The sequence below is a fragment of the Oncorhynchus mykiss genome, chromosome 9 (genome assembly GCF_013265735.2).
Source record: "Oncorhynchus mykiss isolate Arlee chromosome 9, USDA_OmykA_1.1, whole genome shotgun sequence".
Taxonomy (NCBI): domain Eukaryota; kingdom Metazoa; phylum Chordata; class Actinopteri; order Salmoniformes; family Salmonidae; genus Oncorhynchus; species Oncorhynchus mykiss.
This window is the reverse complement of record NC_048573.1, coordinates 23872015-23886764: the sequence shown is the minus strand read 5'-3', so window position 1 is coordinate 23886764 and position 14750 is coordinate 23872015. Positions and strand designations below refer to the sequence as shown.

Here is a 14750-nt window from a genome sequence, read left to right as displayed (position 1 = left end):
TACAGCTACAACCAATCAGATGTTTGACTGTTAAGTAGTGGGTTGTTCTTCCTCTTCCTGCTCTTCCTGCCCAATTTTAGCTCGAACCCCTAGTTACCCTAGTGGTTAATAGTGTTTGGCGGTTAATAGTGTTTGGCCAATAACCGAAAGGTTGCTGGTTCGAATCCCTAAACCAGCAAGGTGAAGAAAGAAGACATTCTGCTCTTAAGCAAGACATTGACCCCTAGGCTGCGATATCTTTTAATGCCTGGTTTAGACTTGACATTTGATAGCTGGAATTTTGTCCACATAAATCTGTGGTTCACTGTCCCTATGGGAGGAAAGGCTAAATTCCGAATCAAACCCAACCCGCGCCAAGCCCCGAACCCTACAAGCACCATTGTAGATCTGAAAGGATCAGATAGGTACAATATCTAAATTAGCCTATAATATAGTATACAGTTGTAAAAAACTGTTTTGCTGCACTTCCAAACGACAAGTCTTATAACAAAATACCCGTTTGTGTAACATTTTTCAAGTGTATTTTTTATTCACCCACCACACCAGAACATACCAACCCTCGTTCATAGATTTCTCAAAACATAACATGACCCTAATCCTTTTCTCCCAGGTCTACTAGCCGGTCTTCTAGCAGGCATCCTACTTCAGATTCAATAAGCAATTTCGCCCTCCAGTGGCTAGGATAGGTAAATACTGTATGTGGGAGCTGGTTTCAAGGCTTAGCCTGTGGCTGGCATGTGCAGCTCTCTGCCCTTGCGTCTCTAAACTTCTGGATTATGACGTCATCCGTTTCACTCCTATACATCACGGTGAGAGATGACAGCTCCAGTGGAACACAGTTGGAGCTGAAATTGAAGGAAACGAAATATTACAACTACAGTAATGTTGTAGGGTCGCAAAATTCCCGCAACAGAAATCCTGGTTGGAAGACTCCCAGAATCAGGAGAGAATAGGCAGGAAATCAGGGATCCTCCATCTGGGATTTTCTAGAAAGCCAGAATTTTGCAACCCTAATTACAACAATCCTGCAGAATAATATTGTCCTAGTGGATATGAAACTATACAAAGTGGATGTCTATTCTGCTCGACAAAGGCCAAACGCAGTAATTACGCAGTGATTACAGTGATAACAGTGAAACAGAAAAATTGCTTTAAAGTTTTTTTGCTAGCCAGCCAATTATGTTGTAAATGACTTCACAATAAGATGATAGATACATCAGTGCATAAGTGATCATGCACCGATGTATCATCTTATTGTGAAGTCATTTTTATGCACATCAACCATGACCACTGATTTGACCTGAAACAACTATATGGGTCATGCAAAGGCAAAGTGCAATATCTACAAGGACTATTTCATCACACAGAACATTTATATTTAAAAATACATATATCTACAATCTAAATGTGTTTATCCAATTTTCTTATTGTCTTCCTGTTTGACTTGGTATGGTCATTTATTTCATTTATGGGTCATAGGTCATGGTTGATATGCATAAAAATGACTTCCTGATAAGATGACACATCAGTGCATTATCACTTATCGACCTACGACATATTGTATTTGTCTGGACAGCAAATACATTTTCAGCCAAAAAAAATCAGTTTCACTGTTTACGTATTTACTGCTCTTTGTCTTTGCATGGCAGAGCGGGTACCTGCAGTCAAAACATGGTGAAACAAAGTAAAAGTGCAGTAACTTCAGTTACCGTTGTTTTCCGTGGGTTTTCCTTCGATTTTGTAGTTACTGCAAATTTCAAACTACATTTTCTTTGAAACAGAACATAATGGAACCAGGGCACAAGATAAAACAGATACTACAAAGCCTAATTTCAGTCTTAACAACATTTTGACAAAGTGTAGTTACTGCGTTTTGCCTTTTTAGGGCAGTATTGTCTACAAATAGCTACACAAAGGCTACTACAGTATCTGTAGTGAATACTGGATATCGAGTTCTCAACACATACCTATTCACTGATCTCTCCTCAGGTGATATTTTCCTTGGTCTAAATCCTTCTATGGACACTTCTGAATTCCCAATGTGGCAGGTACCTCTGAAATGGGATAACGCTCTGATTATAAACACATCCAAGGTTATGTATTGGATGATCACTTCACGACCCAGTCAGCGGGCAAAACTGACTGCAATGACATCATCACTTGGGTAGTTAAGTCATCATTTACAGTGAGCTCCAAAAGTATTGGGACAGTGACACATTTTGTTATTATTTTGGCTCCAGGACTTTGGATTTAAAATGATGCAATGACTATGAGGTTAAAGTGCAGACTGTCCAATTTAATTTGAGGGTATTTTCATCCATATTGGTTGAACCGTTTAGAAACTACAGCACTTTTTGTACATAGTCCCCCCATTTTAGGGGACCAAAAGTATTGGGGCAAATTCACGTACGTGTATTAAAGTAGTACAAAGTTAAGTATGATATTTGTGCTTCTGTCATTTTCTCACTCATCATTATTCACGATTCATTCAGAATTATCTGTAATCATGGTAGCATCCACATGAATGTGTTAAGAAGCATATTCTGTTTTTATTTACAATAAAAGGGACTCCAAAATGACACAATACATTATTTACCATTCATTTCTATTGGGCACAAAATAATCTGAAACACAACCAGAACAAACAGCAATGAATCCAACAAATGTGTAGAGTCACAGGCTAGAGTCACAGGTAGTCACTGTGTACCAGGAATAGGGAACCAAATATTTAACCTTTTATTACTTTAATAAACATATAAGTGAATTTGTCCCTATACTTTTGGAGCTCAATGTATGTTTGTGTGACGTTCCCACCTGCAGAAGGTAGCATTGAACCCTGACGGCTGTAGGATCCAGTTTGCCAGATCGCCCTTGTTGAAGTCAACATAGCGGTGATAGAGCCGACACTGAGGGTCAGAGCTGGCATCAAAGCGGCGGCGCTTGTAGCCATTTCGTTTGGCCAGGAAGAGGCTCCTCCTCTCGTGGCTCCTCGTGCGGCAGTGCTGGCGCTGTCTCCGCTCAGGCCGGAACCCATTGGTGGCAGCCGTCGTCTGGGGGCGAAGCGGCCTAGCCCGGTACACCACCAGCAGGGGCTCGCTGAGGGAACCACCTCCCAGGCAGTAGAGGCTCTGGGTCAGGGCCTCATGAAGCACCAGGCTCCCACTCTCGTCCGTGTAGCGCAGCTGGAAGCCCACCACGTCCAGAGGCATGGAGGAGAACATGAAGGGGGACACGTCGAACACGTCATAGCCAGACAGGGGTAGCTGATCCAGGGTCAGGATCCTCTCCTCGAGGGGAGGGCTCACGCTCAGGCCACTCGCACCCCGGGTCAGGCTGTGCAGGGACACTGTGACACTGAGGGGGTCGGGGTGGAGGGTCTTGCGGAGCAGGACAAGCTCAGCCACGGCCATAGAAGGCTTCAGGTGGGAGACGTTGAACCAGATCCATCCTGCGGGGGCATGCGGTGGGTCTGCTTGGTCCAAGGAACATAAAGAGAGACCATGTTAATCAATCTAGTTGATTGCATCCAAAGTTGGCTCACAGCACAGAACAAAAAAAATACAGGCATCAATTAATAACATCACACACACAACCTTGAACAACTATGGTATAATAAAGCTGATGTTAGCTAACTGCAAGCTAGAATTGTTTTCAGGACTAACAGGAATTTCACTAGCTAATAAGACATTAAACATATTGTTCAAATTCCATATGAGGACCAATCAATGTCAGGAAAATATCTTATTTACGGTATAACGGTTTCAAGTTAGGCTCCTACCCAGAACACTCCGGAAACTCTGCACCAGTGTTCCATCAGAGCTTCCCAAGTCTCGGGCCTCTTGTGTGTCCAGAAGCTGATAGACCTGTCTCATGTAGGGGTGTGGTTTGGCCACATGGGGTGCAGACAGCTTATTGATGTGCAGCATCTCCAGAATGGCTTTGCCCAGCTCCTTATTCTCCTCGATGGCACCTTCCAGGTCATCTGTGAGCAATAAGCCCCAGGCACAATTCAACAGGAGAAGGAACAGCATGGCATGTAAGCACCTCAAACAGGCAGCTCAACAATCAAACCTTGGATTCAGCGGTAGGCTAATCCACCTAAAAGGCTAATTTGAACCTTCGATAAAAAACAAATCCAACTTCACAAACAGACTTTGGGGATGAGCCGATGTCTTATCGTCCTCTTGTCTGATCAAAGAATGGTGAGAAACGGTCAAGCCTCAATCTCATGCCCCAGAAGGACAGAAAGGACCGAAAGGCGGGTCACTCACTAATTGGGTTGTTAGAACTCCAGGAACCGTCAGAACTTTGTGAAAGCAATTAGGGATCACACAGAGAACCTCTGGAATGTCACACTCCATTTGACAAGCATCATTATAGTGACTGTTTCTGCAATGGGGGCTGAGTACAACATTGTTCCCCTGTTTGGTTTTGGAATTAAAAAGCACTGCGATTTTCAGTTGCTGCTGCTAAAAGTATGATCAAATATTGGATACCGTATCATTTTATTCTAGAGCCCAAAGTATTTTTTTGCAGCACAATGGGTTGCATAAATTGTCAGATATCCTAACCAGAATATAGTTTTAGTCCACCCTAAAAACTGTGGGAACGTTCCACAGAAAAGACAAGGCATTATTGTAAGGGTCAACAAGCACTTTACATGCGATGCCTCAATTGATGTTTTAAATGTTTAGACTTTTCCCTCGCTCCACAAAAGATAACAACCGTGAGAACAAAACCTGTTTGAAGAAGATGCATGTTTTTTTTTATTAAACATTAGAAAATACTTTACAGTTGGACAGGCAGTCAAGGCCCTCGTTTGTGCCCTTAAGGAGTCTAACCAAATCACATTTCTACGAACAGAATACCCAATCAGTCAGTTCATAAGTAACACAATACACTCATTACTTATTTTACCTTACGTTTGTCATTAAATAAAAGTGTCAATAGAGGGGGCTAATTCACTGGACTCAGCCTGACAGAAGCAGATCATCAAGGTTCCCTGAACCTTCATTTAATTCAAAGATGCAGCTGTGCTCCATAGCTGTAGGGATGCTCTAAACTTACAGACAGACAAACATGTTCTACGTAATGATTCCACCCTTACGACTACCATAAAAAATGTTTTTCTAAACACCCTAAATCTGTGGTAGAAACAGATTGTTTTTTTTTTTTTTTGGGGGGGGGGGGGCTACTACAACTTCCTAAAGAAGTGAATAAAAAGCTTTAGTACCAGCTTGCTAACAAATCACTAATCTGTTTTATATTAACTGGCTGATGAAGGATTAATTTGGTGCCTCAGTGCTCTGGAGGTGGGTGTTGCCAGGCAGGGCGGAAAGGCTATCAATTACTACCCTGTGTGTGTGTATGTGCATGCACGTGTGAGTGAGTGCGTGCGTGTGCACTCATCTATGTATATATGTCAGCATCAGGAGATAACGCTGGTTCCACTTATGTACATCTTACACAAACTGCACGCCCTAAAGGGACTGAGAGAGCAACACACACTTTCTCAGGGACTGAGCTAGCTAAATAACTGTTTTGGCGCATACCCCCTTTTAGATTTGTCTTCTATTTTATTCAGTTCTAAACTTCCGGATACACGTAACAGATTATCTGTTACAGTTTCTATGAGGAATTTTAGAAAAGTTAGAGCTCATGTTATATGGAATAATACATTCTTAGAAAAAAAGGTTCCAAAAGGGTTCTTCGGCTGTCCACACAGGAGAACCATTTTTGGTTCTTTCCCTTTGTGGAAAGGGTTCTACATGGAACCCAAAATAGTTCTACCTGGAACCAAAAAATTGTTCTTCAAAGAGTTATCCTATGGGGACAGCCGAAGAACCCTTTTTAGGTTCTAGATAGCACCTTCTTTTTATATAAGAGTATAAAAGTATTTAGTCAGCCACCAATTGTGCAAGTTCTCCCACTTAAAAAGATGAGAGAGGCCTGTAATTTTCATCATAGGTACACTTCAACTATGACAGACAAAATTAGAAGAAAAAATCCAGAAAATCACATTGTATGATTTTTTATGAATTTATTTGCAAATTATGGTGGAAAATAAGTATTTGGTCACCTACAAACAAGCAAGATTTCTGTCTCTCACAGACCTGTAACTTCTTCTTTAAGAGGCTCCTCTGTACTCCACTCGTTACATGTATTAATGGCACCTGTTTGAACTTGTTTTCAGTATTAAAGACACCTGTCCGCAACCTCAAACAGTCACACTCCAAACTCCACTATGGCCAAGACCAAAGAGCTGTCAAAGGACACCAGAAACAAAATTGTAGACCTGCACCAGGCTGGGAAGACTGAATCTGCAATAGATAAGCAGCTTGGTTTGAAGAAATCAACTGTGGGAGCAATTATTAGGAAATGGAAGACATACAAGACCACTGAAAATCTCCCTCGATCTGGCGCTCCACACAAGATCTCACCCCGTGGGGTCAAAATGATCACAAGAAAGGTGAGCAAAAATCCCAGAACCACACGGGGGGACCTAGTGAATGATCTGCAGAGAGCTGGGACCAAAGTAACAAAGCCTACCATCAGTAACACACTACGCCGCCAGGGACTCAAATCCTGCAGTGCCAGACGTGTCCCCCTGCTTAAGCCAGTACATGTCCAGGCCCGTCTGAAGTTTGCTAGAGAGCATTTGGATGATCCAGAAGAAGATTGGGAGAATGTCATATGGTCAGATGAAACCAAAATATAAATTTTTGGTAAAAACTCAACTCGTCGTGTTTGGAGGACAAAGAATGCTGAGTTGCATCCAAAGAACACCATACCTACTGTTAAGCATGGGGGTGGAAACATCATGCTTTGGGGCTGTTTTTCTGCAAAGGGACCAGGACGACTGATCCGTGTAAAGGAAAGAATGAATGGGGCCATGTATCGTGAGATTTTGAGTGAAAACCTCCTTCCATCAGCAAGGGCATTGAAGATGAAACGTGGCTGGGTCTTTCAGCATGACAATGATCCCAAACACCCCGCCCGGGCAACGAAGGAGTGGCTTCGTAAGAAGCATTTCAAGGTCCTGGAGTGGCCTAGCCAGGATTTTTCTTTCTCATTTTCTCTGTCATAGTTGAAGTGTACCTATGATGAAAATTACAGGCCTCTCTCATCTTTTTAAGTGGGAGAACTGGCACAATTGTGGCTAACTAAATACTTTTTTGCACCACTGTAAGAGTCAGGGTCAGATATAGAAAAAGTGTGACTGGGACTCCAGAGTGGCGCAGCGGTCTATGGCACTGCATCGCAGTGCTAGGGGCGTTACTACAGGCCTGGGTTCATTCCCGGGCTGTGCCACAATTTGCACAGCGTCATCCGGGTTAGGGGAGGGTTTGGCCGGTGGGGCTTTTACTTGCTCTAGTGACTCCTTGTGGTGGGCTGAGTGCCTGCTGAACGACCCCGGTTGCCAGATGAACGGCACTACACATTGATGCGGCTGGCATCAAGGAGCACGGTTAGGCGGGTCATGTTTCGGAGGATGCATGACTCCACCTTCGCCTCGCCTAGCCCGTTGCAGTGATGAGACAAGATTGAAAATTGGGGTAAAAGAAAAAGTGCGATTGAATATAGGATGTAAAGCGTACTAAATATTTAATATCCTTTGTCAATTATATTTCTATATGGGTTAAATCATGGTGAGGGTCAGAGTGGGGGATATGGTGAACAGTAGATTACACAGTGTTTGGATAATATCTGACACACAGGTCAAAGGTTATTCCAAACCAGGCTTTGGTGAAGTTGGGTGTCACTGTGACGAAGTGCATTGATGGATGCTTAGCTTGGCGTGAGGGTTGTGGCTAGAAGGGTTACAGCTCACGTCAAAGTGATTTCAAACTCCCGAGATAGTTGGGACTAGGGAGAGTGTTCAGAAACCTTCAATTTTGATCAAAGCATTTTATTTTTTCACAAAAATGTAGACGTTAATGCCGTAGTTGTAAATTTTCGGTGAAAATCATTACAATCCCCGCACTTTAGCGCTCACCCTGATATTGGCTTATCCACTGGTCACAGATGTCATTTCAATGTACAGTACCAGTCAAAAGTTCAGACACACCTACTCATTCAAGGGTTTTTCTTTATTTTGACTATTTTCTACATTGTAGAAACCAAAAAAGTATTAAACAAATCAAAATATATTTTAGATTTGACATTCTTCAAAGTAGCCACCCTTTGCCTTGATGACAGCTTTGCACACTCTTGGCATTCTCTCAACCAGCTTCATGAGGTAGTCAACTGGAATGCATTTAATTTAACAGGTGTGCCTTGCTAAAAGTTCATTTGTGGATTTTTTTCCCCTTCTTAATGCATTTGAGCCAATCAGTTGTGTTGTGACAAGGTAGGGTTGATATATAGAAGATAGCACTATTTGGTAGAAGACCAAATCCATATTTTGGCAAGAACAACTCAAATAAGCAAAATGAATCGACAGTCCATCATTACTTTAAGACATGAAGGTCATTCAATACGGAACATTTCAAGAACTTTGAAAGTTTCTTCCAATACCGTCGCAAAAACCATCAAGCACTATGATGAAACTGGCTCTCATGAGAACTGCCACAGGCAAGGACGACCCAGAGTTACCTTTGCTGCAGAGGATAACTTCATTAGAGTTAACTGCACCTCAGATTGCTGCCCAAATAAGTTCAAGTAACAGACACTTCTCAACATTAACTGTTCAGAGGAGACTGTGTGAATCAGGCCTTCATGGTTGCAGTTTTGAAACTGCATTAACTGCAGTCCCCTGTGGTATTTTGTACTGCAGTTGAACTGCAGTTATACTGCACTCTAACTGCAATATTTTTTCATAAAGGTTTGGATTTAGGCTAAAAGTTGGGTGACAAAAATACCACATTCCCTTATGTTGATTCAACATCATCACATTTGTTGTTGTTGTTGTTTAGTACGGAGAAATCATTTTGAAACATTTTGAATTGGGGAGCTACAACCTGAACTTGTCCATTAAGAATGCACATTTTTGTATTTGGTTGAAAATCATTTTTACTATTGTAAGGACAATTGAACTCACCTGGTCTCAAGTCATACATAATTACTGCAGTGCGGAAGAACTGTAGTTGTTTGCTCGTCTATCTGTATGGGCGAACAAGACAGTGGTTCAGAAAAAGCTTTCCAAACAGCCCAAGTGTTTTCCCTGCATGGAACACATTCTCAGGCGGCATCTGTGCATAGGTTAGGAGTAGGTTAGCCGACCTGCAAAGCAAGCTTTTAAAAGATGTGTTGTTTCATATTTCCAGATGTTATCACTGTTCTATAATTACAGAAGGTCACAAAAATAAACTTACGGGGGTAGTGAAAGAGGAAACGGGAGCAACACAAACACAGATAAACTAGAAAAACATACTCAGAAGATGTTTTTCCAGCTTGTTTTTTGTGTGTGGTCATAATCAGATCTGAAATATTAGTCCACCTCAGCCTCACTCCCAGTATATAATGACACAGTTCTTAGTAGATAAACTACAAAATATGCTCAGAATATGTTTTTCTTACCTGTTTTTTTTGTGTGTGTGGCCATAATCAGATGTGAAATATCATTCTCTTTCAGCCCACTCCTAGTATATAATGACAAAGGTCTTGGTCCAAGCACACAGCACTAGGAGTACTTAAAGGAACCCTTTGATCTGAGCTCTCAGTGTTTGTCTTTGGTTCTTTCCGCTCTGTTTAGTCTCTTCCCTTTTTGGTCAGCCTTCTTCTCAACCCCCCCCCCCCCCCCCCGAACACACGCACACGCACAGGCTTGTTTTCCCTCCCTCCTTCCTCTCTCCTTTTTCTCTCTCTCTCTTCGTGGGGTGTGGATTGACATTTAGGAGTGAGCAAGGTTCTCTGTCAATTAGACAGTTGCTGTGGGAAGCGGAGAGGAGTGCATGAACAGAGGGAGCTCCTGGTGGGAAAGAGAGGGAGAAGGAGCTATGAACTAATAAGGTAAGGGCATGTCAGTCAGTCTGTCTTGCTGTTGGCTTTACTGGTTGGCAGTCAATTCAGCTTTATTTTTATTTGTCCCCTTAGGGCAATCAGTATGTGGAGGAGTTCCGAAAAGTTGATGAGATGTGAGTTCCCTTAGGGCAATCAGTATGTGGAGGAGTTCCGAAAAGTTGATGAGATGTGAGTTCCCTTAGGGCAATCAGTATGTGGAGGAATTCCGAAAAGTTGATGAGATGTGAGTTTTCTTACTAAAAGACAAAGTTGTGATCTGTAGTGGTCTGGCTTGTCATTTAACGTTTTTATAGTAGGGAAACATTTCAGGAAAAGAAAGGGAAGGGCGAGTTGTATAAAACAAACAAGGTTGGTCCACTGGATTTGTTATCAATCTCTGATCGGTTGTGTAAAGGAAGAATGGTCTGTATGATGGTACTTCAAGCTACCAGGAGATCAGGAATGAGACCCCCCCCCCCCCCCCCCCCCCCCGCACACACACTTCTAAAAAGCACACTCAAACCTTTCTAAAAAGAATGTGTCGTTTTCATGAGAAAGCTGCCTCTTAAAGCAACAACAAATATCACAATAAAGTGGTTGTGCAAACCTGAAGTCAGTACATGAGTCTGGGCTAGGGCATTAGTTGTTGGACTCTAGTCTTTCATGCGGTTCTCTTACTGCATGGTCTTCTTCAGACATGTTATTGTGTGCCCTAGTTAAGACAGAGAGGCGGCTGTGAGTCTTCAGCAGTAGTACACTGTATGACCTTCACGTTCTTCACAATAGAGTGAGCTTGAAATTTGACTGTTAAGTTTGTTTTGCGTGTCACTTTTCCAGGAGTTCGTCACGGACCACTTACGCGAGTCACCTTGACTGAGCTCAGTAGTTATACTGCAAATGTTCAAAGACACTCAAAAAATGTCCTGAAGCATTTTAATGAAACGTGTTGGCAGTTTGTTTCCGTTCTGTTTATGAAGTCAAATATATGAAGACACATCACTCCTACATTTCCTCCCTTTGTATCAATCTCATGGACTAGGATTTAGTAAACTCCTCTCTCTTGTCATAAGAAGTCTGGGACACATCACAACTTGGCTGTTGGACGAATATGCTGGCTGGCTGGCTGCCAAATACAGGACTCCTTTTCTCTCTCTCTCACTCTCACTATCTCTTTTCTCTCTCTCTCACTCTCACTCTCTCTATCTCTCTCTCTCTATCTATTCTCTCTCTCTCTCTCTCTCTCTCTCTCTCTTTTGCTCACTCTCTTGCTCTCTCTCTCTCTCTCTCTCTGACTCCTCTTTCTTTGGAAATTGCTGGCTGCTCAGGAGCCTGTCATTACGGAGATGAGACACAGTGCAGTGGCGCTTGGCTGTTGAGCGGAGGCAGCTGATCACCAGGCATTCCCAGCTGTGGAGAAGACCCGCTTGTCAAAGGGAAGCGCTACATTCCCATCTCTGCAAGACCCAAATTATACACTCAGTTGAACACTGAGAACTGGCCACGGAAGTGATAGTTTGTGTCAACTTGTCTTTGAAGAGGTACAGTGGTGATGACTTTGATCTTGGCCAGATGGATTCTCCGGAGTTCGGACGCTTGATTCTAAAGATTTAGTAAATACAGCTTGGGCTTATACTAAACCAGTAAGGGATCTATTTGATAGTATGATTCCGTTTGACATCACGAGATCCCTCTAGATTGAAATAAACATACTGTATCTACAGACATTCCACCACGTTTGCCTCACAACCCATATCATGCAGCCCCTCTCCTCAATACGAATCCTGATTTTACAGTCAGGCCTGGTATGCTGTCCTGTGTCCTCCCAATCTGACCCCCCACCAATCAGGTACCGGAACTGTGTTGCGTCAGTGAGCATTCAGGAGGGCACAGGCCACCCACCTAGCATGCTCTGGGATATGTCAGTCGTAGGATCACATGACCAGTCCAGTATCACATGACACAATTCAACTCACACAATCATGTAAACACAGACACATGCACGCACACAAGCACAAATACGAGTAAAACAGTCTCCTCTCCAATGTACAAATAAAAAAGCATGGGACAATTCTCATCATGCCTGGCCTTACAGACCTCATTTCACAAATCAATGTCCATTCCCAGGTCTAATGACTTCTAACTGACCTGGTTGGGAATAACCGTGTCCCATATCCAGCCTCCTGCAAAACATTACTGGATAAAATCACAGTTTATTCCAGAATGAATACCAGTTTCATTGATGAAAGCAGACACACATGAACCGATGCCAGGTCGTACTTCAGTTTCAGTTGGAAAAAAAGTCCATCTAATTTTGAGACCTTACGTTGGACTGACACAGAGCAGATGTCTGGGCTGTGCTATGACGGGCATAGAGAGCTGTGAGCTTGAGGTGATGACAGAGGGATTGCATCACACTCCTGGGGGACAGCAAAGTTCAACTCTCGGGGCCCAGGGTCCAGGGCCATCCTGGAGCTGATGCTTTGCAGACACACACCTGTATGTCTTAAACAGACCCCTGGACATGTGTTTTCATTCTGGTTGGTATAGGATAACATTTTTATCCAAAACACTGGCTATTTTTCTGTCCCAACAATGAAACGGTTTAACTGTCTTCAACCGTAATTGACTGACTTTTATTAGGCCTCCGATATCTCACAGTTGTGCGACTGCTTTTGAGATAACTTCCCACTGTAAAAACACACCCGATTCCAACTGAACTGCAAGTGAAGCTTCCACCATAGCTGTCAAGCTCCTTCCTCAAACTATAATCACAAACAAAGAACGGGGGGGGGGGGGGGGGGGGGGGAGCTGCATGCTTCAGTTGGTTAAGAGGGTCACAGACCCAGTTGGAGTTTTACTGCAGTTAGAAGTTTGACAAATGAATTTCTGTGTGACTGACGTCAACAAGAACCGTCCACCCCATTATTATGGGTTTTTCTTAGCCCACACAGGCTCCTTTCAACACTGGTGCACTGAACATGCTCCAAACCTCCCTGTGAATGCCTCCAACCGAGGTTAACCTTATAATCAGAGTCAGGGTTGGTTAAAAACGTGTCGCGTCTTGCTCTCAGTACAATGCCAGTGGTTTACGCTGCTGGTAAGATCATGTTCAAGGAGTTTTGAGGGGTAAACAGTGTCAGAAATTTGTGAGAAGCTTACTTCAGATTGGTGTCTCCTAGGTTTTTTTGTAAAGTCTCAATCCACTGGGCGCAGACGTCAGTTCAACGTCTAGTTTCGATTTTGGTTGTGTTGAGTTGTGAATTCAACATGAAATCAAGCAAAAATGTCACCCCGTTATTGGATTTAGGTTCAAAGTTGGGTGGAAAAAAAGACGGAATCCTCTTACATTGATGACTTTTTGTAAATCCAATCAGTTTTCCACGTTGAGTCTATGTCATCACATAGATCTTTTTACGTTGAGTCAATGTCATCACATAGATCTTTTTACGTTGAGTCAATGTCATCACATAGATCTTTTTACGTTGAGTCAATGTCATCACATAGATCTTTTTACGTTGAGTCAATGTCATCACATAGATCTTTTTACGTTGAGTCAATGTCATCACATAGATCGTTTTACGTTGAGTCAATGTCATCACATAGATCTTTTTAGTTGAAATTGCCCAGTGGGGGAAAGCACTTGAACACACAATACTATATTTATCCCTTTATTATCCATGGAATCCCTTTGAGTTGGTCTGTTGTTTAGGAAATACCATTGGCATTGTTGGTCTGTTAGGTTTGGTGTCACATAGATTTGGGTTCACTGGACGGACTTACAGTAGTGAAAGTCAGGTGAATAAGCTCTTCTTTGGCTTTAACCTACAGAAATATCAGTGAGTGCTGCTTCACTGACCCAGTGAGCAGAGACAAGATAGCGAAGTGAGCAAGATTGTCTTAACTGCACATTCCAGCTGGTGATTTGTGTGTTAATATGTAAGTGAGGGGGATGCCAGGTCTCGACATAAAGATGTTGGCTATGTGAATGTTGAGAGAAGACCAAAGTCCAGAGTAAAGAGCGTAGATCAAACTGTCTCAGAGAGATAGCAGCTAATCCACCACTGTCTCTCTCCCATCAGCATGTAAACACACAAGCACTATTCTCAGTACATAACAGGTTTATATTTCACACCATTATCAGTGCAGTGAAAATAAGTCCTCCCTGATCTCACATTGCTCTGATTCTCAGAGCTTTACCAGAGCTGTGTTCATTAGGTCACACAACGGAAAACATTTAAAAATGTTTTTAAACATTTTGCAATGGAAAATGGAAATTAGCATAGTAGTTCCTCCCTGTTTGGCGCTTTTCTTCCGTTTAGTGCCGAATGAACAAAACCCAGGCCCAAGGAGTGATGTTTACCCTGCCGGGAGCCTCTCTTTGTGGGGATGCAGGATATAGGGGCCGGGCAGATGGTTGGAGTGGGCGGTTAGTGATGGGAAAGGTCCCTGGTGTTAAGCTGTGCCTTTAATTTGTCCCTTTCCCCCTTACAAATAGAGCCTAATCCTTTCCCTGTTAGGATTCTCCTTGGACAACTGGGTTGTATTCATTAGGCACCAAATAGAAAATGGTCTAAAAAACAGTGATGGGTTGTCCAATAAGAAGCGCTCATTTCCGTTTTACATTACAAAATGTTTTTCAATGTTTTCTGTTGCATGCCCTAATGAATACCACCCAGTATTGGAGAGGCTCCTCTTACAGGACACAGGAAATGGCCCTTAGGGAACATCTGAGGATTCTGACTTCTTGGTCCGACCGTTTCGAGTTGAGGCCCTTTTTTTACGAAGCAAACTGGGTCTTTTAATTGCTA

General features: G+C 42.7%; 2 protein-coding genes across 7 annotated transcripts in view; one reads left to right on the top strand and one right to left on the bottom strand.

Moving 5' to 3' along the window:
* Positions 1–504: 504 nt before the first annotated feature.
* Positions 505–9724, bottom strand: LOC110531766 (bone morphogenetic protein 2-B). Of its 2 annotated transcripts, none has more exons than XM_036987616.1 (6): positions 9520–9724; positions 9041–9102; positions 3779–3982; positions 2815–3472; positions 1968–2054; positions 505–845 (listed from the first exon to the last, which is right to left on the bottom strand). In XM_036987616.1, exons 2-6 carry the CDS (start codon positions 9057–9059, stop codon positions 713–715), a joined length of 1101 nt encoding a protein of 366 aa, XP_036843511.1. In that variant the 5' UTR covers positions 9060–9102; positions 9520–9724; the 3' UTR covers positions 505–712. The 2 variants fall into 2 exon arrangements, with proteins under 2 accessions (XP_036843511.1, XP_036843512.1); XM_036987617.1 differs by having other exon boundaries at positions 2815–3469.
* A 100-nt stretch (positions 9725–9824) lies between these two features.
* The window catches only part of frem1a (Fras1 related extracellular matrix 1a), a 31699-nt gene continuing 26773 nt past the window's right edge, over positions 9825–14750 (top strand). For 4 of the 5 annotated variants that reach the window (XR_005053207.1, XM_036987611.1, XM_036987614.1 and 1 more), the window contains exon 1: positions 9825–9951. The gene's annotated coding sequence lies outside the window, so the exon portion shown is untranslated. Of the gene's footprint in view, positions 9952–10115; positions 10132–14750 lie in introns of those variants that run through there. The other variant, XM_036987613.1, reaches the window with a different exon arrangement.

Excerpts from the sequence above, each read along its gene's own strand:
- LOC110531766 (XM_036987616.1), bottom strand. Across the intron at positions 3,473-3,778 it reads GAGTTTCCGGAGTGTTCTGG|CAGACCCACCGCATGCCCCC; the intron begins GTAGGAGCCTAA and ends CCTTGGACCAAG. Across the intron at positions 846-1,967 it reads GAGGAGAGATCAGTGAATAG|CTCCAACTGTGTTCCACTGG; the intron begins GTATGTGTTGAG and ends CTTCAATTTCAG.